This window comes from Argentina anserina, chromosome 5, assembly GCF_933775445.1.
Source record: "Argentina anserina chromosome 5, drPotAnse1.1, whole genome shotgun sequence".
In the NCBI taxonomy this organism is placed as follows: domain Eukaryota; kingdom Viridiplantae; phylum Streptophyta; class Magnoliopsida; order Rosales; family Rosaceae; genus Argentina; species Argentina anserina.
The window spans coordinates 26,954,542-26,980,794 of record NC_065876.1 but is presented as its reverse complement, the minus strand read 5'-3'; the positions used below and the strand labels follow the sequence as shown (position 1 = coordinate 26,980,794).

Genomic DNA, 26,253 nt, shown 5'->3' with positions numbered 1-26,253 from the left:
TAAAACTTTTGGAATATTCCGTTAAAATATTCTTTTTTCTGTTAATTTTGTCATTTTAGTAAAATTTTGACGGAGCATGGTGGACCTAATTCTTAAAATTTATTTTTCTAAGCAGTTTACTAATCTTTAAATCTACCCTCTATACTCAAAAGTAAACAATTATTTTATCATCATAGCAATTATCATAGCTTCTAGACTTAGACTTTTACCGTTTGCTAAACTGTCTTTAAAATAACTGCAACAAGAAAAAGAAAAATATAAAAAACTAATAAGAAATAGAAAGAACCTTCTAAGAAATACCAAAAATTATTGAGATATCATCTACAGAATACATCGTAGAATCTACGCATCCCAAGAAAATATCGAAGTTCTTCAAGAAATTTTTGAAGAAGATCATAAACCTCTTCACATTTTGAGCGTCGGTTAGATTCGCCCTAGCTGGTATCAGAGCTTGTTTCGCTCAAAAACAAGTGAAGATTAGGCTTATGCCACAAAATTGGCTCTTTTTATCTAATAAAAAAGAAGTCAGACCTAAAAATTACCAGTCTTTTTGCTGAAAAAGCTACTGATAAGTGGCAAGTGTGCTTTTATTCAAAACATATTCAAGAAAGTCAATACTCCATAGAATATGGTTGTAGAATATTAAATATCCTATACGACGAACATATTCATTTCCAAAACGAGATTGGAGTAGCAGATATTGATCGTTAAGACCTAGCCTGATTGAATTTCTAGATTATCTATATAGAGAAAAAGACAATAACAAAATTGCAGAACAACTCGAAAGGTTTAATCTTCAATTAGATCAACTCAAATAAATAAATTCCGAACTAACAAATAACAAAATGACAAAATTAACAGAAAAAGAATATTTTAACGGAATATTTCAAAAGTTTTAACATAAGTACCTTATTGATATCAGAATAAGAGTTCAGGGATCTCTTTGATCTTTTTTAAAGGTCATGGATCAAACTGTCCTTACCACATGAGTTCGTAGACTGTTAGTGAATTTTCCTCTAATCCTGAAGGCTCAGTTAACAAAGACATGACACATGTCCATCAGTTACTCCCTCCTATTTTATCTACCCAGCTGTCTTCTTCCCTAGTTCTCATCTCTATAAATTCTTCCACTCCCTCTCAGACATTTTATGAAACACTTCGTCTGCATAAACCTCTAAAACCCAACCCTAATTCTGGCACAGTCTAATAACCCTTCTCAATGGGTTATAATTACCGTTTTGCCATCCGGGCCTTCTTCCTTCTTCTCTCACTCACCACCTTCCTCAACCCTAGCGCAGCCACAACTCGAAGGCTCACGGCCCTCGTCAAACAACAGCCATTGGTTCTCAAGTACCACAAGGGCCCACTTCTCGGCGGCAACGTCACCGTGAATCTCGTATGGTACGGTAAATTCTCCCCCAAGCAACGGTCAATTCTCGTCGACTTTCTCCAGTCCCTGAGCTCCGTCCACAGCCGCTCTCCACAGCCCACGGTCGCATCGTGGTGGCGTACCATTGCTGGGTACACAGGGAAGCCATGTACCGTCGCTGTAGGGAATCAAGTCCTACTAGAGAGTTATACTCTCGGGAAAACACTGACGATCGACAAGCTCCCGGTTTTGGCGGCGAGAGGTTCGAAGCGTGGGGGTAATACGGCGGCGGTCAACGTCGTTTTGACGGACGCTGACGTGTCGGTGGAGGGGTTCTGCATGAGCAGGTGCGGGAAGCACGGGGCGAGCCGGCGCGGGTCTGCGTACGCGTGGGTGGGGAACCCGGGGAAGCAGTGCGCGGGTCAGTGCGCGTGGCCGTTTCATCAGCCGATTTACGGGCCGCAGACTCCGCCGTTAGTTTCGCCAAACGGCGACGTTGGAGTAGACGGAATGGTGATCAATTTGGCGACGGTTTTGGCGGGAACGGTGACGAATCCGTTTAATAACGGGTATTTCCAGGGAACGGCAGGCGCGGGGTTGGAGGCGGTGAGCGCGTGCACGGGTATATTTGGGAAAGGGGCGTACCCGGGTTATCCGGGGGAGGTGGTTTTGGACCAAACGACGGGAGCGAGTTACAATGCGGTGGGAGTAAGGGGCCGAAAGTATCTGCTTCCGGCGATGTGGGACCCAAAGACGTCCACGTGTAAAACGCTAGTCTGAGTAGTGGCCTGGTCGCGCGAGTGGATTATTTGTATAAGATGCACATTATATGTATTGTCCCATTTCATCTTGTAAAGTGTGTGAATAATGAAATATATGTTTACGTTCTGAACTTCTGATATATTCCCCTAACAGCGTCTTCTATTACTTGGATCTGTGGCGCAATGGATTTTTTTAGCGCAAATGTGATATATATTCAATCTTTGGGATTAAACATTATAAAGACCTCTGACCTCTCAACTACTGTAAAAACAAAATTACAGTAAAATCTCATTAAATTAATATTCAATTAATTAATAATCTCGTAACAATAATAATTTTTACTATTTTCGACTCGAGGCTAACGTGCTAAATTTATATTTCGTTAAATTTATAAGATAATAAACATTGGAGAGTTTACATTGAGTTTGTCACAACTCAGACACGAGTTATAACTAATGTGGTGGATTGATTCAAAATAAGTACTAAACTCTTAATAATAATTTTTAAGAAGGAAAAATAACAAATAAGTGACTTGACCTCGCAACCATGTCTTTAACGCTAGTCAAACTTTTAGTAAAGTTCCAAAAGAAAATCTCAAAATAAGTAAAATGGAAGATCAATTGAATACTAACTTTCATTTATAAACAAAGAATTACAACTTTTTTTTGAAAACAACTCCACCACATTACGTACTAATTCTCCAGGTTCATACTTCATATATATATACAACATGTACACAACAAAAATATTAGAAGTACAATTCTTGGAAGAGATGACCATCTACTTCGGTCTATATAGCAATCAAAGAAAAGCTCAATCAAACATTGAATTTCAAAAAGACAAGATTCCAGAAATTCGCAACTCAAGATAACTCACCAACATCGAAACCAATACCACTCATGGACTTCTTGCCTGAAAATAACAATGAAGATATAGGAAATCAAGCTCAGTAGGTACGATAAACAATCAACATAACTATGAACTCCAAATTAGCATGTAATATGAAATGAAAGGTGATCGGCAGAACAATAGAAGGCAAGAAGAATTAATGGATAAAGGCTATTGTTGCTGAAACAAAACTGAAATGAATCAAAGACATAATTGGCTTCAAGCTTTGAAATGACGCTAAGCATCAATATTTAAGAGGCAATGAGTAAGTGAGATCTTTAAATAAACAAATAAAAGAAAAAGGTAAATTATCAAAAGCAAATAACTCCAGAGATTAACTTAATAAATAGGAACAAGAACAAAAGCATTTCAGCTCAAGTTCTATAACTAAATTCTCATAAAATTTTTCCTTTTATCAGCTGCTAAATGTAATACCCGAGATTTTTAATCTCGATTAACTGACACATTATGACTAACGAATCGATATTTTTCGAATAACGTAATTTAATACGTCGATATTAAACTATACGTCGCCATCAATGTTTTTGACATTTTAAAATATTTTTCTAATTTTATAAATTATTTTATGTGTTTTCAAAATGTTTTAAATTTGTTTTTACGCTTCATTTTGGTCGTCAGATTAACATCGATCAATCGTAACTCTTGGCTAAATTCCTATTATTTGATTTGGACTTTTCGCTTCGAGGCTTAAGAGAAAGCCTATTTATATTCTTCAATTTGCCCAAATTGGAGCTCACTTATTTCAGCCCAAAAATTCATGCTTATTTTAGGCCTAATAGCCCTCTTTCTTCATTATTTCTCCTTCTCTGTTCGACAACACAGAGAGAAGAACTCTATGTTCTCTCTCCTTCACCGAACGACACCGCTCCATGTTTTTCTCCGCCTCACAACTTCGCCGTCTTGGCAATCCAACAACATGCAATCTCACCATCGTGTTCTCCACTTCATTCTTTATCTGGTGATGCCCCTTGTTCATGGCTTCAACTCAATTTAAGCTTCAAACAAAAACGCAACAGCTTGAGCTTCCATGGAATTCAACCAGAAATTAGAGCTCCGGCAAGCCTCTGACACTTTCCTTCGGGTAAGCCAAGCTTTGACCCTTTAAACTCATCTTGATTCTCTATTCAATTTCATAGATTGGGGCTTAATTTCTTTGTTCCTCTTTCTGCCATTGATGCCACCGAACCACCATCTCGGTTCTTCTCTTTCAAGGTGAAGCCATTACGCTCCTGCAGCCTTAAAGTTTACGACTTTGAGTTCATTGGAGGTAGAAAGTCATTCTTCTTACCTATGTTTAATCGATTTGGAGTTTTGGATTGTTAGGATGCTTGGAATTGTATTGCTTGTTGTTTCTGTATTGATCAGAGTTGGAATTGGGAGCGCCGGATTTGTGATCGGAGTAGTTAAGGTGAAAAATAGAGTTTTTACCGCAGTAAAGTTATCTTTTTACTGTTTTATTGACTACGTGAAATTACTCTTATGCCCCTGACAGAAAGTTACCATTTCACTATTTATCTTTACTATTTTACAATTTTATCCAAATTACTTTCACTGCTGACTTTTAACCTTTTAAGGTTTTATAAAGTGATTTTAACGGTTTACTTTTACCTTTAGGTAATTTAGTAAAACTTAAATTTAACTTGGCGACATAAACTAGATAGTTCCGATTTCCGTCCCGTTCGTAAATTGAGAACTCTTTAACTTAGAAATGTGTCGGTAATTCATTAAATCGTTGATATGATTCCAAGTGTCTTTAATAACTTTAAAGCACACTTAGTATTGTGAAGCAAAGAACCTTACCGGGGTTTCACATGGACTCGTTGAGAATGATTCTGATATAGTTCATGGCCTATTAGAACTAGAAGGTGAGTTGAATTCGTTGATTCTCGGATACTAAGTTATCAAATGGGCGGCGACACAATGGCTGATAGGAGCATTTTGTGCGACGTTCTTAACATGTTTTTACCTCAATTTGTATTTTGCTTAGTTCTTATTGTTGTACTATTGAGTCATTGAGTCGTAGTAAGAGTCGTGAGCGGTATTAGATGCATTTTTGTGCTTACATGAGTTAAAACGCATAATTGGTTTAGAGTCCTAGTTTGACTAGAAATCCTTGTTAGGTTTTGAAACTAATTATCTCTTACTTATGATTTTATTTTCTTATTTTCAAATTGGATTGAAGAGATAATTAAAGAAAAAAAGATGGAGCCAAGTTATGCAACAATTAAATAAAAGATGATCATTAAAGACATAAAACATGACATGTTTTAAGGATTAAAACATGACATGTTTTAGGGATTAAAGCATGGCATGTTTTAGGGATTAAAAATTTCCATGATTTAAGGGATTAAAGCATGACATTATTATAGGAAGAAAGAAGCAATTTCAAACCCTCTATCTTTCCTCTATATATACATGGCTTCACCTCTCAAATATCATCACTTCTCCTTTGCATTCAAGAGCCAAAACTCTACCAAAATATTACCTCAAACATCCTTCACCAAAACAAGCCATTCTCCCCTATATACAAATTCCATCTCCACCGAAATCACCATTGAAGACACACCTCCAAGGTTCCTACAGCGTGTGATTCTCGCAACTCATCTCTACGGGTTTGTTTGTTTTTTTTTTTACAATACTTTGTCTATAAAGATTGTAGTATGATGTTTGTGTGGGATTATTGTTTTGTATTAAAAATCGAAATTTTCAGATTGTTTTATTGGATTTTTGGATCTTTGCCGAATTGATGGTTTTCTATAATTAATGAGTTTGTATTTCTATTGTTGTGTTCTAATCATCTTTCTCATACTTTTAGATAATTTTCAGATATGTGCATATGAATTTAGTGCTTGGATGCATTCTCTAAGATTGTGTTTGAGTGCTAGATTCATCAACCATATTGACACAAATCGAATCATGCCCTAAGTAGGTTCGATTTGTTTTGATTAAAAGTGGTAAAAATTTTGGAAATTTGCATGTGAAATCATGGTGGGTGACGCCATACATGAAACATATCTCCAACAAAGATTTGGTGCTTAAATGTAATCTTATTTGATTTCTACTCTAAGTGTTATTGAATTCGATTGCATGCAAATTTAGATTAGGCCCTAAGTCAATCTAAATGTTAATTGAAATCTTGCACGATTAGATGATCCTCTAAGGCTCTAATTGTATTGGTGTCTAAAAAGTATGTAATTGGTCGAATTAGAATGCATGATAGTTTCGAACTTGTAATTATGTGGTGTAATGGTAAATTTGGTTTAAGTTTGTCAAAGAGAAGTCGATCATGTAAATAATAATTTAGGTTTTATTTTAGTAGTTAATAATCAATCTCAAACCCCCTATTATTTGTTAACACTAAAAGTTTAGAGTTCCCTTCAATTCCCCGGACTGAATGATCCCTGCTTATTCTATACTAACAATGATGTTTTACAGGATTTATTATAGACGTTTTAATCAACGATCTATCAATGTCCTGGACAAAGGTCGCGATCCAACGAGGGTTTTGAAGGAAAGGCAGAGGGCGAAGGAGAAAAAAAAATCTGATGTTTGCTATTATTTACTATATACCAACATTGACATGGATGTGATAAAGATTAATAGAGGGGGTACAATTGTCTTTGGATTGTCGGCTCGGCTCGAGGGCGAAAGTGAAAAAAAAAACGTAGCCTGCTGATATTTACTATAAACCAAGGCTAACATTGTTGTGATAAAGATAAATATTGGGGGTACAATTGTCTTTTCCTATCAGCTCGACTCGAGCCGCACTTTTTATTAGCAAGGACTCATCCTTAATCTATAGTAAATATCAACAATATGAGTATTTTAGCCACTTCAACTACCATGTTTACCCTCACAGAAGAAAATTTTCAGTATTACTGCAGTACCACGTGACCTAGTGGTCTACTACTCCAATCACAATTTGACATGCAAAATTTAATTAAATAATTATATTTCAACTATTTTGTCAAATACTATTTTGAGTTTTTTTTTCTAAAACCCTACACCATAAACTCTAATGCCGGAAACCCTAAAACTCTAAACTCTAAACCCAAAATCATTAATACTCATGAATGTCATTTCACAAATAATAAAAAGATGCTTAATTATAATTTTGGTGTAATAAATCCATGTGTCGAAATATAACAAATAAAAATGACCACTAAACATTATCATGTGGTACTACGGTAGTATATAAATACAAAAACTTCAACAGCTAGACACAATCTGGGTTTGTCTATATCATTGGCCTTAAATTTATAAAAACTAAAAACACAACCTTTGATTGCTCTTTTCATATTTCTTGTCGATAATAGATCAAGATGATTTTTTGTTTTGGATCTCTTGATGATAAACACCTTTGATTGCTCTTCTCTCACGTCTTCTTAAAACCAGACCACCCCCTGCCAGCAGTCCAGACACCTCAGAGCATGCCATCACCACCATAAAAATTCTCCAACTTGTCCAATACTGGGACTGAAACTTGTGAATAATCAACTCTTGGAAATATTCAGGGGTATGATATATGAATTATTAATTTAAATCATGGAAAGGGAAATAACAAAACCTCACATTTCTGTTTATGTCAAACAATCACTACCTACACAAGTACAACACATATAATTACAAGCTCACAGGGGGAGGAGGATTTATAGGCCACCTACAATATCAGTGGTCATGACATCTTGATAAATGTAAGCATAGCGTAATGCTAGAGGTAGTTGCTGAAATTTCTTAGAGCCTGAAATGTGATACTTCACCCATGGCTTCTTGTAAAGTTTTCCTTGCTCCAGGGTAATGAGTTGTCCAGGTTCTTTGTGAGAAATGAGTAGATCGTACCTTAAAAGATGGGACGGGGATAAGAATTCAACAACTGTATAATATTTCCCAGGATCCTAATGCAGTATTGAAGAGTAACAAGTAACAAGTAGAGTGCCAACATGGCATTAACCATGCTACAGGAAGTATAAAGGTCACCTTCAAACAACTCAACAACTGGTACCGAGATGTGAAAAGCAAGAAAATGCACATGTAACAGAAATATACAAGCACATAAGAATTGACAAACAAATGCAGCTAGAGTACTGTCTACCAATACCACATACCCATTTTCACGGAAAGTGCAGCTTGGGTTCTAGTTAACAACTTAAACATATGTTGTAGTGATTATCTAGTTTTTACTACATATGTTATACCTGCAGCTGCAGCAGCTTGAGGCCATATTGTTTGTTGAACATTGGATGAATCACCAGTTACCCCATATGCATACCTCTCCTCCAAGGGACAAGCTTTTGCTTGGAAGAATCATGTATTCCTTCAAGTTGATCAGCATCATATGTTTCATCCCAAGGGACATCTACATGGTCGAGATACCAAACACCATCGCATCTGAAACCTTCATTAACAGCCTTTGGACCAACCTATGCAGAATTCAGAAGATGAGACAGTTCTCAAAACAACTATATCTTCACTTGATACTAATAAAAGTCTACACAGAGGAAGAAAATCACCAGTTAAGCACTAGGGTCTTTCAATTGAGCTTTGTTGGGAAGGTGTCGAAGGTTTCTTCCCTGAGGTAAGAAGCTTTTGCCTGTCACATGAACTTTTACAGGTTGAGATTTAATCGACAACAGAAACAAACTTTGACAAGTTAATCCCTATATTTGAAGACTGCCAACGTGAAACTACTGTTTCATAACTTTAATCTTGTCAAGATCATAAAGAATACACAGGAACAGAAATTTGCAAACTTGCCATGCAGATCTTGACAAGTTTGCAGATTAGTTTAGGCATGCATTGATCTGCATGGCCAGCAGATCAATGCTACATTTTTTTATTATTTAAACATAATAATTATGCATACAAAAACTTCAACACCCTCCTTTGTGTTTTCAGGTATGCATAATTAGTTTTAGTTATATTACCTATCAAATTCCCAACCAAATAAATTCAAATGGAAGGTCAAACAAGTTTTCAACTCACATAGCAATATACATTATGAACATAGGGGAACCGAGAAGCCCAAGAAACGAACTATTACTATCAGAGTAAAATTCAGGCAAAATAATCATAGCCAACTCGGGAAAGGTGGAACAACCAGAGATATAAGAATAAAATGCTTCAGTAACCTAAATTTCATTAAAACAGAACCATGTTTCAGATAATGCTTAATTACTTCCAGTCAAAGAATATCTGTGTTTCCTAAGTCGGAATAATGAATTTCACATTATGCTTGCAGTTCATGCATAAGTGCATAACAAGTAGGTGAACAAATTCAGTTGTCACCTGTTCTTGTGTACCTCCTCAATTCCTTTTACCAGATTTTGGTTTCGTCCACTTATATCATAGCATTATGAGTTTGGACAGGGCTAGATAAGAGAAAACGATGCATGTAGATCTCAGCGGCAAACATATAGTTACGGCATCTCAGGTCATTCTGCAGAATCTTCTTATTGTATTTGCTTTGAAGCACATAAACAAAAACTTTAACCTTGCCACTGGATCATCATCCAAGCCATCACCAGCACTACCTACATCGAGTACAAACTGAGCATCGTTGAGTGTTGACATGAATTTTCAGTGAATCTGAATTTATACACAATCTACGCAAGTCATATTCAAAAGCATAAGAAGGACCTAACCACAATGGCACTAGTGTTTTTGCTAGATTTTTGGGAGCTGCAGGTCAATTAACCAACATTACCACAGTTAAGTCCTTAACCACTTGAAGATTAATGCCTAGAAAACTAATTTAAATCAAAGACCAGTATTTAACTATCTATATCTTTGACTATGTCCCATGTCCCATGTCGCATCAAATCGTAGAACACTAAACAATGGCATTATGCAGTTGCTAAATTTCTAGAGCTCCAATTCCATTTAAGTAAATTACTACATTGAACCATGTTATTGTCCTCAAGCATTGAACCATTCTGACATCAAAAGCAGAGCTCTAAACTATTTGAAAACACCAAGCCATTTCCCAGACTAACAATTATTGTAATAAAAAATAAGAACAGACCGGAGAACAGACAACTTGAAGAGCTAAACTAGCATCCAACACGCATATGTCCAATTGAACTAGATTATATAGCAGACCTCAAAAGCACCCAATCTTCAAGCACATAAATACATCAAAAGCCTGAAAAGATAATCAACTAAAAATTAAGTCTTCAGACTTTTCCCTACCTGAAATCCTCTCATTTGAGCTTGCTCCCCAGAACCAACCTCCAAAACCAAAGCAGCACAAGCCAGCCCAGCAAAAAATCACTTCCAAAATCTCATCTTTCACCGATCCCCGTCTTTGCTCAGCTACAAAACCAGTAGCCCAAGGCAGAAATGGCGCCGAGATTCGAGTGAGATGAGAAATAATGAAAGATGGGTTCCTTCCCGGCACAGCCATATCTAACACAAACCCATGCACACATTTTATAAAAATAAACAATAAAACATAATAAGTCAGATACCCCAATAATAACAATGAAGTTCCCCAAATTTAACAACTAAAAACACAACTTACCGGGACAGTGCAAATTGCAATCGGCCAAAACACAAAGGGGACCTGCCCAAAAGAATACAATTACCCTTATCAGTCAAACATTTAAACATGAGGTAGACAAAAATGACTGAATAACAAATTTAAATAGACATACAAAAGAAGTGAAACTCACCAGAATATAGACGAAGAAGAACCAAATTGAACAGCAGAAAGGGAACAGACAGCTGCAGCCACTTAATACCGCCAATAATACGCAGAAAAAACTGTAACAAAAACAAAAACCCAATTGAAACTTATATAGCCATTTTTCAGTCCAGTTAAAAAATCTTCAATATTCTCTCTAACTCAAAACTAAAAGAAAAAAAAAAGAATAATTATGTGAATGTAATTTGGTCCATTTTTCATTCCAGTTAATAATGATGTGATCTCTTTAACTTATATACTCATAAGTTATATATCTCATAACTTATATAACCAAGTCTGTGTTACATTTTTGGTAATTTGACTGTGCATGGTCTCATTCAATTAGTTCAATGAGTTACTCACTTCTAAGTCAAGTTTGAGATAATTATTTATGTACATAGAAGTGGCTAATTGTTCATGAGATAAAAATCATCATAACTATTCTGTTACTTCTATGTTAGCTCTCCGACTCTGAGAGGCAGTTAGGTATAATCATAGCTTAGTTCAATCAGTTTTGTCTAAACGATGTTATTACAATAGCCAACTAAGTGAGGTACTAAATGAAACAAAGTTTAGTTCTAAGTGATATAATTAAAACAAACCAGTATGAGAACCCCAAATAAAAGACAGTCATCGGCAAAGAAAAGATTAGAAACTTTTGCACATTTAGCGCAAGGTGAAATACCAACATGAGACTTGCTACTAGCAGTGAGCTCATTAAGATGTCTAATGAGAGATTCCAAACAAAGGATAAATAAATAGGGTGAGAGGGGATCACCCTGCCTCAGCCCTCTAAGAGGTTTAAAAGAAGGTGTAGGAACGCCATTAACAAGAACGGAAAAATTAACAGTATGAATGCAATTCATAATACGATCAATCCAAAGATGAGGAAAACCAGAAGCTGAGAGACAAGCTCGAATGTAATTCCAATTCACAAAATCATACGGTCTAAACAGTTTCAGTTCATTCCAACGGTCTAGATGATGATCCTTATGAGCATACATATAAACAAAAGTAATATATTGAATGAGCAATGTACTAAGCTTTATGCCTTTAAGCTGTATAACATATATGACATCTACAGACATGATCACATATGGACAAGATTCAATTGTAAGTGTCAATCTGCAGTTATGTGTGACATTTGCGAAGCGGTAAATAGAAAATTACAATATTTGGGAACACAAACCATGATAATGACATAATGACATCCAAATATGCACAATTCAACAGTGAGGATTGGAACCCTCAACTTTAAGTGATCGTATATCACATAGCAAAAACCATTTCCAATGTAAATTGTTAACAGATGGTTGGATTAATACTGAGAGTAATCGTAGACTGTACAAATATATTTGAGTAGCACCTTTCAGAAATGTGCATTTTGCATGTCTTTTTGTGCTTCTAATTTTATCACATCAAATCTGAAGATATACAAGAATTGGAAACATAAGAATTAGAAATTATATCAGTAACAACTAACAAGACAATGGAAGAAACGTACGGGATTTATACTAGAGATCGAGATGAGTGGAGTCGCCGGAAATAGCAGATTAACCCATGGAGAACTCGAAGCTAGCCTACTGCTTGTCCTTTCTCCAATGATTGAGCTCGATTCTTCTGGGTCTCACGCTATGATCCAAATTCAAACTTCTGGATTTGGATCGATCCTTCCACCACTGTAGAATCGCTTGACCTGAATCTGTTGAGGCGGACAAGTTTTCTGCTAGGCCGGACTTATCGGTAAAAACAGATTTTTCACCTCGCAGCTGTAGCGCACTGTGCTAACGCCCACAGACGGCGAACAACGTTGGACCATTGTGGTGTTAAAAACTAAACTCAATGCATCATTCTCGATTTCTCGCCCAGCATATCAGATTCCCAATATTACTTTTCAGGCCCATCTCTGACCCGACCCGTGGTTTATAAAACGCCCTTCTTCCTTGCTTCTCTTCCCACTCCGCCTTTAGTCTTCACCAATGGAACCCCAAGAGCACCACCACCACCACGAATCCCCCGAAACCCTACCGCCCTCCTCCACCATGCCGCCCCCAACCTGCTGCAAATGCGGCGGCCCCACCGCCCTCGCCGCCCCTCCTCCGTCCTGCTCTCCTCCCCCAAACTACCGCCCCATCCGCGCCCCCGCGATCAACCTCCCCCCAAACAACAACTCCCAACAGGCCATCATCCTCGCCCCGGTCCCACAACCCAGACCCGTCCCACCCATCTCTCCCCCCTTCCACTTCCAACCCCCCTCCAAGCAAATCCAATCCCCCGACGACATCCGCCGCTTCCACGACTCCCCCTCCGGCCAGCACTTCCTCGGCTTCGTCGTCGCCCTCTCCCAATCCATCCGCTCCAAGAAAATCTCCGACCCCTGCCACGTGTCCCCCGTTACCTCCACCCTGGTCTCGATCCTCGACACCCTCCTCTGCTGGGTCGACGAGATCCCGCCGACCCTGCAGTCCGCGCGGTACGGGAACGTGTCGTACCGCGCGTGGCACGAGCGCTTGGTCCAAAACGCCCCTGACCTAATGCTCGAATTCCTCCCTCCCCATCTCGAGCCTTCCACGGTCGAGATCGTCCCTTACTTCACCGACGCCTTCGGAAACCCTAGCCGGATCGACTACGGCACCGGCCACGAGACCCATTTCGCGGCGTGGATCTACTGCCTGGCCAGAATGGAGGTCATCAAAGAAGAAGACTACCCCGCCGTGGTGGCTAGAGTGTTTGTCAAGTACCTGGAGCTCATGAGGAAGCTTCAGCTGGTCTATTGCCTTGAGCCGGCGGGGTCTCACGGCGTTTGGGGCCTTGATGACTACCATTTCCTGCCGTTTATTTTCGGGTCGTCGCAGCTGATTGATCACAAGTACATGAAGCCGAAGTCGATTCATAATGATGATATATTGGAGAATTTTTCAAAGGAGTATATGTATCTCTCCGGGGTGGCGTTTGTGAAGGAGGTGAAGAAGGGGCCGTTTTCGGAGCATTCGCCCTTGTTGGATGATATTAGTGGCGTGGCGAATTGGAACAAGGTGAATAGTGGGATGCTGAAGATGTATAAGGTTGAGGTGTTGGAGAAGGTGCCGATTATGCAGCATTTCCTGTTTGGCTGGCTCATCAAATGGTATGATCCTTTCACTTATCGACATTGCTCCATCTGAACAATTAGCATATAGGGTAACATAGATACAAATGTGTATTTTTGTTTTCACTTCTAGAATTAAGTTATTAAGCAATGAAATGGTGGACTGGTTCTGTATGCTAGTTTTAAGACGAAATGTTGTTCCAATTGTATTGTTCTAGTTTATGTCGGAACCTCATCTAAGATCGATCAGCACTAGATATTAAGTGCTTGGTTTTGTTTGGGGGAGGCATAATAACTTGTTCCGGGTTTGGCGAGAGTACAGATAAAGTTCCCAATAGAGACTGTTTTCGGTATCAGTTTATATTTTGATTACAATTAGGCCTCTGCAGGTGGTAAGATCAGAGGATGTGCTAGGTCAATGGTCTCCATCTTTTTATGGTTGAGGTGTCCCCTTTTCTTGTCTGTCTTTATGTGAATATGCAAGCATATTGCTTCTTCTCTGAGCTTTTTGGTTTAACTTGAATATCTGATACAGCAATATGAGACCCAGGGTTATAGATGATCACACCACACATTTTCAGAAGGGTATCATTGATGGTTATAATTGAGCCATTTTCGGATTCCCTTTGTGATTTTGTACATTTGATTGGTGCACTAGCATCAAGTGTTCCTGGAGTTGCAATGACAGGTTTCTGAGTCTCAAAACTGGCATCGTGTCCTCTCTTATCATAACTATTATTGTAAAAACTAAAAAGTTCAATGTACATATACGTGAAAAACAGATCTTAGTTGTTGGAGTTGCCTTTAAGAGAGGTTAGAGGGTGATGAACACTGACCTTCAAACATAGGATATAGGTGCTTACCTTTAAACATAAGATAGTGTTGTAAAGGAATAGTGTCGCATTCGATTACTTATGTCAAGTACCAACAAAATAGTAGTATGTTTCTTTCATATATAATAGACAGGATCAATTAGTATTGAACAGAATTTATAGAAGCTGAATTGCTCACATGTCAATCATGATCTGAGAGCTGAATTTTAATTGTAGAAATGTAATTGTCAAGTGTTCAGTGTTCTCTATTGCTGGATGGATATCTGTGTTTTCATATTCTTTTCAGCTGATATCATTCCTCCAATTTTTTTTTCTCAGGGAGTAGATCGTGACATGAGATTTATCACTACATCTTTTGTGGAAGGGTAATGTTGGCTTTCTGTCGGGTTATAAGTTAGTAGAAGTTTAGAGAGGTACTAGAACAAAAATATACTTCTGCTCTTTTGTAAATGCTGCTCTGGCTACTGATTATGTGCTTTTGCTGTGTTATGTGAGTGCATATTGCTTTGAGATAATTTTGCTCTGAATGGAAGAGTGATGCGTTTCTGAAATGGTGAATGGAAAATTGATCTCAAAAGAGGAGTATACGCCCATGATAACTATTCAGGTTGAGCTTGGGGATTCTTTTCCTCAGCAAGTATGAAGTGAGAAGTTGGTGTTAGAATTTCCTTTTTCCATTTTCCTAATTCATGTATTTTAATTCCATACTCCCCTGGGGCCTTGTGACTTCATTTTGTCAATTTTTCTCTTCTTGTGAAGCGTCAAGTATTTGTTTGTCCTGGCCGTTTAGTGCTGCTCCTTCTACTATCATAGAACATTTAAATTCCATCTTTGAGTATCAACAAATTTTCATCTGCTGACATGTTCATGAAGGAAACTTTTACTTTACATGTTGAACTGCAGTTGCGCAAAACAAATGTTCATATGGGGTTTGTAGGAGCAATTCCACTTAAAAATTTTGCTTGCAAAATGGCAAACCTGAGATAGTAACCAATATGTAAAGGATTTATGCGTGCCCACATAGAACTATTGTGAGTGACCTATTCGTGCCTGACCAAGGACGATGGCCACGCCTTCCCATTAGGGTTTCATAATTTTTGAGATACGGATGTTAGGACCACTTCTATATCCTTATTCTAATCTGCTATTTATCTTACATTAGCATGTGATATTTAAGCTTAGTAGCTCTCATCATCCTTGGCTGTATTGACATGGTCTTGACCAATCATAACTGTCATCTCTGGTCCTAGAACATAGGGCACTTTTGTTGTTTACTGTGGTAGCAGACCACTCTTCTCTCTTATATTGTACTTGCAGTCTTATATTGTACTTGCAGTCTTATATTGTACTTGCAGCCCAGAGGGCAGGGTAGAAAATGAATATGCTTTGAACTCTCTTTATCTCTTTACTCTCTGTGTTTGCTTTCTCATCAGTACGAAACCCAGGTGACCCTATCAACGGATGTGTATAATTTAGGAACAAAACCAATAACTATGATTCCGTTATTTATAAAGGAAATTTCATTAACCCTAATTACACTGCACCATGCTATAAACTCACGTTTCAAGCGGCTTAAGGCTTACGGACAAGGAGATTTGATCACTGAGGTTCTGATTCCACCATTGATGGGTTAATATGTACGTAACCAAAAAGGATTAAAGAGCTTGATATCTTAAGGAACTTGAATTTGTAAACAGAATGGTCTACTTTGAATGTACCTTAACGGCAACAAGCAACGTTCTTTATTTTCTTAGCAACTGTTATATATGGTTTTGATGAATTAGTAAACTTAGTCGGCATTGGGGAATTTGGGACTGTCAGAGTGTCAGGTGTTTCAACTACTCATTTGGAGGATTCATGGATTATGCTTGTTTGTAATTGTAGCTAGTCTCGTTTCGTAGTCTTTTCCCTTCCGCTTCTGCCTTCTTCAAATTTTTTTTCCTTTCTTTGTTTCTCGTTATCTGAAGGCAGATAGATGGAAATCACAAGTGGTTTTCGGCGCAGGGATGAATTAATACCCGACGCATTGAGTCTAATATTCAATAGGCTCCCTTTCCGTAAGAAGCTAACTGTGATTCCAATGGTTTGCAAACCATGGCCACTACAACAAATATGGGTATTAGTGGCCAAATTTTAGTGACCAATTAGAAATTGGTCACCAATATGAAGGAATTAGTGATGAATATTGGTCACTAAAACAAATCAGTGACAAAACTTTACTAATAAGATAGAATTAGTGATCAATTTAGTGGACACTGACCAAATGAAATTGTTAATATATACTAGTCTCTACACGTATGCCATAATTAAATATAGAGGAGGAGGAAGTTACCCACGTATAAAAATATAAATTTGTAAGTTATTTGTGAAAGTACCGGAGGAGTTGTAAATAATTATTTAATATTTTTTTTATATTTTGTTATTTACATAAATTTATTTATATATTAGAAGTTTATCAAAAATAAAATATAGTCTGTCTCATATCTTTTTATAGCAATTTTGATCTACAAAGTAAGTTTGTTTTACCATAGTATGGATACCTCAGTTGTGATTTTTTATTTGGGTGAAAAATAAAACCATCTCATATCGTTTCCGACGCCTCCGCCACTGTCAAACCCTATCATTTCCGGCGACAGATGAGAAGATACCCATACCGAACTTCCGATGAGGGAGTTCAACGGCAAAGGACCGCCGCTGGTCCGACACCTCCGCCTATCACGGTATCTGATCTTCAAGGAAGAAAAGACCTCGTCAGAGGTGAGAAATCAGAAGGCCGAGCATGGTCGGCGACGAGTTCTCACGGCTCGAATTCGTTTCTCGACCATCCCAGCAAGACCTGAGCTCAGTATCGGCGTTCTCTGCCTCAGGTATTCGGACCGCGTTTTTACTTTCATATAGTATATGAAGTTGTTAATTACAATAATTAGTGATGAATTTCGTTAATCAATTGAATCAATTTGCAGGAATTAGGGCTCAGGTTGAAACCGACCAATTGCAATGCTATTTGTTTTTGTTGATAATTGCAAATTGTTAGTCTCAGATTTGTAGGCTTAGCAGTTAGCACTATTGATACCCTGGATTTTCTGGTATTTAGAGTTAGTCAGGTACTGTTTGTTTTATCGTGTTTTCGACTCATAAATCGATGAATTGATTATTGGTGTTCGATGCTCTGTAACTAAAGTGAGGAATGTTATGTTAGTTCTGTTGAATCCAGTATATTTGGTGATTTCTGAAGCAAGCAAGATTGATTCAAGGAATGTCAAAAACATAGGGATGTTGGAATAATTTATTGCCTTTAATTACGTAGAGGATATAACTATAGGGAAGTTTCATTGCTTTGCGTGGTGGTTGAGTTCTGTGGTTGACATATTCATATTTTGGTATGTTCTTTTTTCAGAAGCACATAACATCTTATATTAAAATTATCTTTACAAGCTGAAGTTCTGATATGCTGAATAGATCTATTAGGGGAAATAGAGAGGGAGAAAAGATCTCGAGGCGAAAGAGAAGAAACTCACTCAAGAAGTTAAGAAGAGTGCTAATCAAGGTAGATGGTATGTATTTCTGTATGCTATAGCTCAGCTACTTTACGTCTGTGACCTAAACTCATGTGGCTTGATGTTGGCTAATTATCTTTGTCATAGAGTTTTGTTATTGATTGTTTCCCATTGTTCTTAGTACCAGACTTTATAGATAAATACTAGGCTACAACTGCATTGTCATAGAGTTGTGGCTTGGTGTTGGCTAATATCTATGTTATTTTTCTGATGGTAGGGGTGTAAGCTCTTAATTTGGTTCTATAACAATCCTTTGCTCCGAAAATACTAGGGAAATTTCTGGTTGCGTAGTTCTATATTTGACTGTTGGAGTGATTGCATAGTGGATTTGACATTTCTTCTCACTTTTCAACTTCAGATTATAGTCATTATGTACTCATTCAAAGCTGCTGGTGTGATTCATTTCTTATGTCATGTTACAGGGACCTTTCTATTGGATGACAATTTAATGCAAAGCTACTTGTGTACATACAGGTAACACATTCCTTTCTTTCCCTTTTGCTGATTTGGAGCATGTACTTTAATATCTCAATAAGAACTGGCATGTTCCTCCAGATGTAGATAATCAAAATAGGGAGAACACAGAAGGCTGATTGAGTAACCTCTCTTTTTATTGAGTTTCCTTCAATTCTGATGCACTTATATGACCATGGTTAGTAGCTGTGTTTTAAAGATAGATAGAAATTGATTTGTACTATCGAAGCTTAAATTAATGCGCACTATGAAGGTTATCATATATGATTGGCAGAAGAATTCTATGAGCTAATATCTGTAGTCTGCATATTTGACTAATTTGAGGCCATGAATGACGAGAAAGAATCTTATAAGATCACAAATGGTGAACTTGATATATATGCTTAAGGTTAGAGTGGATACAGGGAGGACAAAAGATATGACAAATATGAAAGTTAGGGTACTGTTTTACATTATGGTGTACTTGGTATTCTCTTCCTTTCTTGCTAACTTAGTCTCGGAAACCAAGTTAGGGTACTGTTTTACATTATGAAAGTTTCACATGCAGCAGAAGCTAATTTCTATCATCTGTTTGAAGAAACCTCTGGTTTGCTTGACAAAGTTAATAGATAACTCTCAGTAAAGGAAAAAGAACAAGAAGAAAAATATAATCAAGACTTATAGTTTCTTTATAGTTGTGAAGCACAACTTGTGCTTCTATGTCTGTTGTTAATATCCTTTGATGTTTAATTTTTCAGATATTCTTTTAGAAATTGATGTTTTGTTCACTTATGGCTTGATTTCAAATTCAAAACAGGATCATAAGGTTCATAGAGATGAAATACATACTAAGCTGGTCCAGATCATGAGAGAGAGGTTATTGGTTCATCTACGCGGGTTGCCTCAAATCGTAGAGAGGTGGAATAGACCAGAAGAGACTGACCCACAACCTAGTCAGTTTGCTCGATCACTTACCAAGGTAAATGTCACTCTGACCCATCTTTTTGAGTATTGGTTTTCAGCAATGTCTTTGTCTTACATGGTTGTTATGGCCTCACCAACTCATTGCAGGAAGTTGGATACTTGTAACGTTTTCTAACTCAAACTTTACATGAGGTTGATGTTTAAGCAATTTTCAGGTTTGTTTCATCTTTAAATACTTATAATACCTTTTGTATTTGGCTCTGTATCAAATTTTGATGGCCCTTCCATTTCAGTTTTTGTTCTTTTTTCCTTTCCAGTACTCATATAGAGCACTAGTCTATCTATGTAACTGGTTATGAAACTCAGTCCTACAAACTAATGATTAATTATTGTTTCTATTTTTCAGGCAAGTGATTATAATTTTTCATTCACAAATTTTGGAAGCACTTTCACGCTTAGAGATCAGTACACCACAAGCCAAGGACAGGTAATGCCATTCAAATTGATCCATCTGCGTGTGTAATTATTACCTGTATAGTGTAACAAGTCTTCTCACTGTTTACCAGGCTCTGTCGCGATGTTAAGCTCATTCTTGGATGCATTAGATCTTTGCCTTCTGATAGTATGAGTGAATCTGGTACACCAAACTGGGGTCAACTAGATGAATTCTTGGTTCAGAGATTTGGTTCAGAAGCCAGTTACATGTTGTAAAGTGTAATGATCACTTGCTTCTTTGGAGATGGCTAATCAGAATTTCAGGATGCCAGAAGCCAATTTTGGTGCATGCTTTCCCTTGTACAATTTCATTGAGGTGAGTGCATGCTTTCTCTTTCTAGTTTCATGTTATATGCACCAAAGCATGATTCATATCTTGCGGAGCACATCCGTAAAAATGTTGGACTATTAGAGTAATATATGTTTTAGCTGTACTTTCTCCATCGCACAATTTCTTCACTTATTTATGTCTTTTTCTACTTTTGGTTTGTCCTGGTTTTGCATTTTTTCTGAGATGTATAGATAAAGTCCTGTAAGAGATCCGAAAATTTTACAAAGAAGGTTGTTGAAACCAGAACGTTTTTATACCAATCACCGACTTGAATTACAAATTGTACTGACTAGGCTCAAATGTGAAGGGCTTGTTATAGTGATAATAGTTACAGTATTTGCGTCAAATTTTGCATCAACTTTGCTTACTTTAATGTGTTATCTTATGTGTACAAGAACTTATCTTCAAAAATGAAGTTCTCCTTTTCTGATTTCTTCTCGTAATACTGTAGATCGACAAAGAATCAATAAATGGTTGGCTGTGAATGCATGTTGGTGGTAGGGAAAACCTGGGTGGAAATACCTAAAAAAGAAGGGCTGGACTTGAAAAGCATATGCTCGGTGTGTAGGTCTTCAGTTCCTGTGCTATAAAAGTCTGAAACTTGCTGGCTATAGTGTTGTAGGTCTTCAATTTACTAGCTACAGATTGAAATTTGACATATTACTTTGTCAATTTAGCTTGGTAGGTGATGGAGCATTTGAACTAGCTTTACAATACATTGTCCTGTAATTGTTTGGATCGTGAAGACAGTAAAAAGGTCGTTATTTCATATCAACTGGCCATTCTTCTTACTCCTTTATTGCGTGAATTTTTACTGTTATTGTTGAATGATAATGGTAACATAATTTAGTGACCAATGTCATCATTATTAATGACCATGAGCTCGTGGTCACTAAAGACATGCCGAATTAGTGGCCACAAACTCGTGGTCACTAAAGGCATTTTGATTGTGGCCAAAAATGCATATGTTGATTTAGTGGTCATATATCATTGGTCACTAAAGAAATTTTGTTTTAGTGACCAACTTATATCATTAGCCATTAAAGGGAATCAGGAGGCATTTTTAGTGACCACTTAGGCCATGTTTACTTTGGGTGAAAGGGAATTAATCAATTTGGGAGTCATTTCCATTCCGGGTTGAAATGTTGTTTACTAAACTATGGGGGAATCAAATATATGTGGGCCCAGTGTTAGATCGAGAGGTTGGTATTGAATTTAATTCACCAATGAATTAGATTTACTTCCTATTTTACCCTTACAACATTATTAAAATTCCAAATTGTCCATGTCAAGGCCTACAACTTAAAAAAAATTGATAAGAGGATATTATTACCATTGAAAGAGTTATGATTCATACTTCATTCTTCATTCCACATATCAAGTAAACAAAGAAATCGGAGACTCAGAGAATCATTCTCTCCCAATCTCATTCTCCCTCAATCCCATTCATGTTTAGTAAACATACCCTTAGTGACCACCTAAGTATATTTCCTACTTTTAGTGACCACTTCCATGGTCACTAATGACCATGTTTGTAGTAGTGGGCACGAGGTGGTTATGGGGTCTGATTGCTGGCGAGAGATAGACGTCATTGAGCTCTGGCGTTATGAACGGCATCAGCCGCAACAGTTTGATCGCTTGATTCAAATGCTGGTTGCAAAAAGTGCTGGATCAATGAGAAAGCTGTGTTTCGACCACAAAAAAACAGAGAAAGCTGTGTGTTGATAGTATGAACAACACGAGTTTCGCCTTCATTGCTGAACAGTAAGCAAAAAGCAGTTGTACACTAGCTTGTATTACATAATACATATTTCATCCAAACATATTTGCCTACGTGAATGCTTAATAATCTCTATGTGCCCGATGAACCTCTGGCTGACATAATTCTATTTTTATGTATACTCAGTTCACTATTTCAGGCCATATGTTGATCACGTTTGTATGATTATCAAGAGTGCGTGGTTTTACTTGTTATAATAATCTAATGTGAGTCTTGTTTTCTTTGTTTTTTGCAAGTGCTAATTCACTTCAGGCCTTGAGACTTTGAAGAAGTAAATTGAGTAATCGGAAAGTATTCTAACATCACCTTCTTGGATCTTAGCTACTGTGGTACAATTGGCACTCGCGCTCTTAAGGCCATCGGAATAAGCTGTAAATTGCTAAGGGGACTTTGCTGGAACAGGCATCCAGTGTGCATTCGATTCGGGCGTCCGAAAGATGAAGCTCATGTGATTGCCACTACAATGCCTAGATTGAAGCACCTTGAGATAGCATACAGTTATATCAACACAACAGAGGCTATTTAGATACTCGAGAGCTGCCTTGAGCTTCAATTTGTCGACTTGAGAGGGTGTCGGGATGTGAAGCTTAATGACAAGTTCTTTGGGCAAAAGTTCCCAAAATTGAAGGTTTTAAGGCCCGGCGAGGACCTTACAAGTTACTGTGATGAGCGCCAGCACCGTCACCTTACGGTATCAGAATTGTATACCGAATTCGAATGGGCTTCTCCGACGACTATATGTATGACTGATCAATGATAGCTGATCCGATCAAATCTTGGTCGAACTTGATGGTTGCTTGTTCATAGGCCATCGGCACGGCTCTTTAGTCTTTACATTTAGCCTTTCGCTCTCCTTTGCATTACTGTGTTTCTTCTTGTTTTTAGGTCATGTACGTTAATTGATCTTGGTCGTTTATATCCATCATCTATTATTAATTATCAATATTATTGTGTAATGTGTATGCTATGTCTCTAAACCCTTTCCCCTCTGCACTAGAACCACTGCATCAGTGGTCTAAGCATGCCCACACATACCACAGAAGTGGCTACTTATTTGAATGACGTTTTTCAGTATTTAAGTATTTAAGTTTTAATTCAGTATTTAAGCCACCTCTTGCAACTGCTAAACATTCATCTTTCACATTAATAAACTTTGAGTTTTCTTAATTTCTCCGGCAGACTCTAGAGCTTGTTTTAGAAGTTCTTGTGGATTCGAGAAACCTAGTCGTCACGGATGTCGTTGGTGGATTCCAACAAGTTGTTCTGCTACATTACTTCAGAACTTAACGTTTTTATGAGTAAACAAAAAACTCGAGATATTTGTTTTTTTTTAAAACGGGTTGGGTCTCACGTTAGTCATTGCCTACATTATTAATAATCATGTGAGTTTGAGAATACACCAAAGGGGATATAAGCCTCAACCTCGTCCAATAGTACACACATCCTCAATAAGAACATCCTGAATAAAGTCAGGCATGCTATTGACCCAAATTTCATCCAAACAAGATACACTAGCAAAGTTCGCGAGTCTATGAGCGACACCGTTTTCTTCACGAAAGATATGACTAAGTGACTGAAAGCTGGCAAATAAGATTTACAATCATTCACAATAGCACTAACCTCACACATATCTTCTTATTCCCTTGTCAGAGCATTCAACAATATAGCAATATTACTTTCAAATTCAACATCACCCTAGTGATGACTCTTGGCTATAAGTAAACCGGCCCGCATAGCTTTAGCTTCCACGCTCAAAGCAAATTGAGCATGAGGAAAAAATCGAGCTAATGCCACAAGCCCACAACACGGCGACCGTGCTCATCTCTAACAATCACTCCCACTCCTCCGGCTAGAGGTGGAAAACGGGCCGGCCCAACCCATTTTATGCGGGCCAAAATCGTGCATGTGCCGTGCTCGGGCCGGCCTATTAATTTACAATTCATGACTTTCTAATATTTAATTTATTTACATTTACGATTAATTGATGATTATAATTCATTATACAATTACCATATAGGCACCCCCACATATGTGTGTGTGTATAACGCACACACACACATATATGTGTATATATATATATTTCACGCACACACATATATACATACATATATATATATATATATATATATATATATATATATTTCAAACATACTTTGTAAATATCAAATTTTTTATAACATTTTGAAAAAATAAATGATATAAACAAGAACTACAATTTTTTTTATAATAATCTAGAGCCGTTGGATTAATAAAGACATGATTCTTTTTATTCAAAAATGACATTTTGTAATTATTGTAATTGCTGACATGACAATGTGATGTGGCATGCCACGTAGGATTACGGCGCCTGGCGCCAAAACATTTTCCTTTGGAGAATTGATAAGCATTGTATTATTCGTAAAGGGGAAAGTTTAGTTTATAGATTCTTCCCATTCTGATTTCAAATCCTGGTTCTGCTTCTTGTTTTTTATGTATTATGCTTGTTTGTAGCTACTAGCTAGTCTCGTTTTGTAGTCTTTCCCTTCTGCTTGCGGACCACTATAAACATTGATTTTCAAGTTTTTGTTTCTCATTGGCAGATATATGAAGCTGGCAAGTGATTTTCAGCGTTGGAATGAATTAATACTCGACACTTTGAGTCTGATATTCAATAGCCTTTCTTTCAAGGAGAAGCTAACAGTAGTTCCAATGGTTTGCAAACCATGGAGCAAGGCGGTTATGGGGTCCGACTGCTGGCGAGAGATAGACATTGAGGAATGGAGTAACGAATGCCAGCCCCAACACCTTGATCGCATGATTCAAATGCTGGTTGCAAGAAGTGGTGGATCAATGAGAAAACTGTGTTTCTGAAATCCAAAACGACATGATTTTCTCCTTTATTGCTGAAAAGTAAGCTGATTTCATCTTCAAAACTTTTTTTGCGAACATATTTCCCTGTTGAATGCTTAATAATCTTTATATGCGTAGTGAACTCTGGCCTACATTATTCCTTTTCTTTTATGTGACTCCAATTTACTATTTTTGGTCATGTGTTGATGAAGTTTTGAAGGTTATACGAAAGTGGTTTACTTGTTATAATAATCGAATGTGAGTCATGTGTTCTCTGTTTTGCAAGTGCTAATGCCCTTCAGACATTGAGACTGCAGAGAAGTACATTGAGCAATTCAATAGTAGAACGGACGAGTGGAAGGTTTTATAATATCACCTTCTTGGATCTTAGCTACTGCAAGAATATTGCCAGTTGCACTCTCAGGGCTATCGGAACAAACTGTACATTGCTCAGGGGATTGTGCCGGAACATGCACCCAATTCTCCGTAACAGCATCTACATGAATGATGATGCTCATGACATTGCCACTACAATGAACAGACTGAAGCACCTGGAGATAGCATACAATTGTATCGACACAAAAGCGGCTCTTGCAATACTAGGCAGCTGCGCTGAGCTTGAGTTTTTTGGATTTGAGGGGGTGTGCGGCTGTGGAGCTTGATGTCAAGTTCTTTCAAGAGAAGTTCCCAAAATGAAGGTTAAAGGGCCTGCAGAGTATCTTATCTATGATGAGGACTTGGAATGTTACTTTAGAAGATCTGATGAATTTAATGAATGGACAGATAGGGACCTCTTTGAATGGACGTCGGATGATTCGGATGAATATTTCTATAACTGTGACTGATCTGTTCAAGTTCTTGTCAGTTAGCAAGTCTGAGTCGAACTTGTGGTTTGGCCTCTTGTTTATTGGCCAACTCTGTATATTTAGCATTTTGTTATCTTTTGCATGAACTTGAGGTTTGGCCTCTTGTTCATGGCCAACGCTATGAATATTTACTATTTAGCGTTATGTATTTTTCTCAGTTAACAGATAAAAGCCTAATAAAATAATAATAAATTACTCAAAAGTATCAGACAACAATTTAGTTTACAAGTAACTCACTATTTAATTGGATAAAGTAAAATAATGATCAAAATTTACAAATAAAGACTAAATAATGGCAAGTTGTCACATGTCATAAAATATTTTACTTTTTTTTACCCTTTTTTGACTCATAGTGTTTGTTTATATCAATGAAGAA

The 26,253-nt window shown here is 37.4% G+C and overlaps 3 protein-coding genes, 1 long non-coding RNA gene and 2 pseudogenes across 4 annotated transcripts in view; 5 read left to right on the top strand and 1 right to left on the bottom strand.

Annotated features, from left to right (window-relative positions):
• Positions 1 to 26,253, bottom strand: part of LOC126796238 (14-3-3 protein 7-like) — a 294,280-nt gene that overhangs the window by 217,556 nt on the left and 50,471 nt on the right. The gene's annotated exons all lie outside the window — the stretch shown is intronic.
• LOC126796237 (protein EXORDIUM-like 2) lies at positions 1,139 to 2,266 on the top strand. The gene has a single exon (XM_050523007.1). It carries the CDS (start codon positions 1,220 to 1,222, stop codon positions 2,147 to 2,149), a length of 930 nt encoding a protein of 309 aa, XP_050378964.1. The 5' UTR covers positions 1,139 to 1,219; the 3' UTR covers positions 2,150 to 2,266.
• LOC126796227 (uncharacterized) lies at positions 12,699 to 15,495 on the top strand. Its single transcript, XM_050522994.1, has 2 exons — positions 12,699 to 13,848; positions 14,961 to 15,495. The coding sequence occupies exons 1-2, from the start codon at positions 12,701 to 12,703 to the stop codon at positions 14,965 to 14,967; spliced, it is 1,155 nt and encodes a 384-aa protein (XP_050378951.1). The 5' UTR covers positions 12,699 to 12,700; the 3' UTR covers positions 14,968 to 15,495.
• LOC126796242 (uncharacterized) lies at positions 18,079 to 21,093 on the top strand. Its single transcript, XR_007672329.1, has 7 exons — positions 18,079 to 18,196; positions 18,622 to 18,673; positions 19,470 to 19,631; positions 19,724 to 19,791; positions 19,983 to 20,063; positions 20,143 to 20,387; positions 20,854 to 21,093. It is a non-coding gene; the product is annotated as an uncharacterized LOC126796242 (long non-coding RNA).
• On the top strand, positions 21,915 to 22,939 carry LOC126795861 (F-box protein FBW2-like; annotated as a pseudogene).
• LOC126795860 (F-box protein FBW2-like) lies at positions 24,766 to 25,856 on the top strand (annotated as a pseudogene).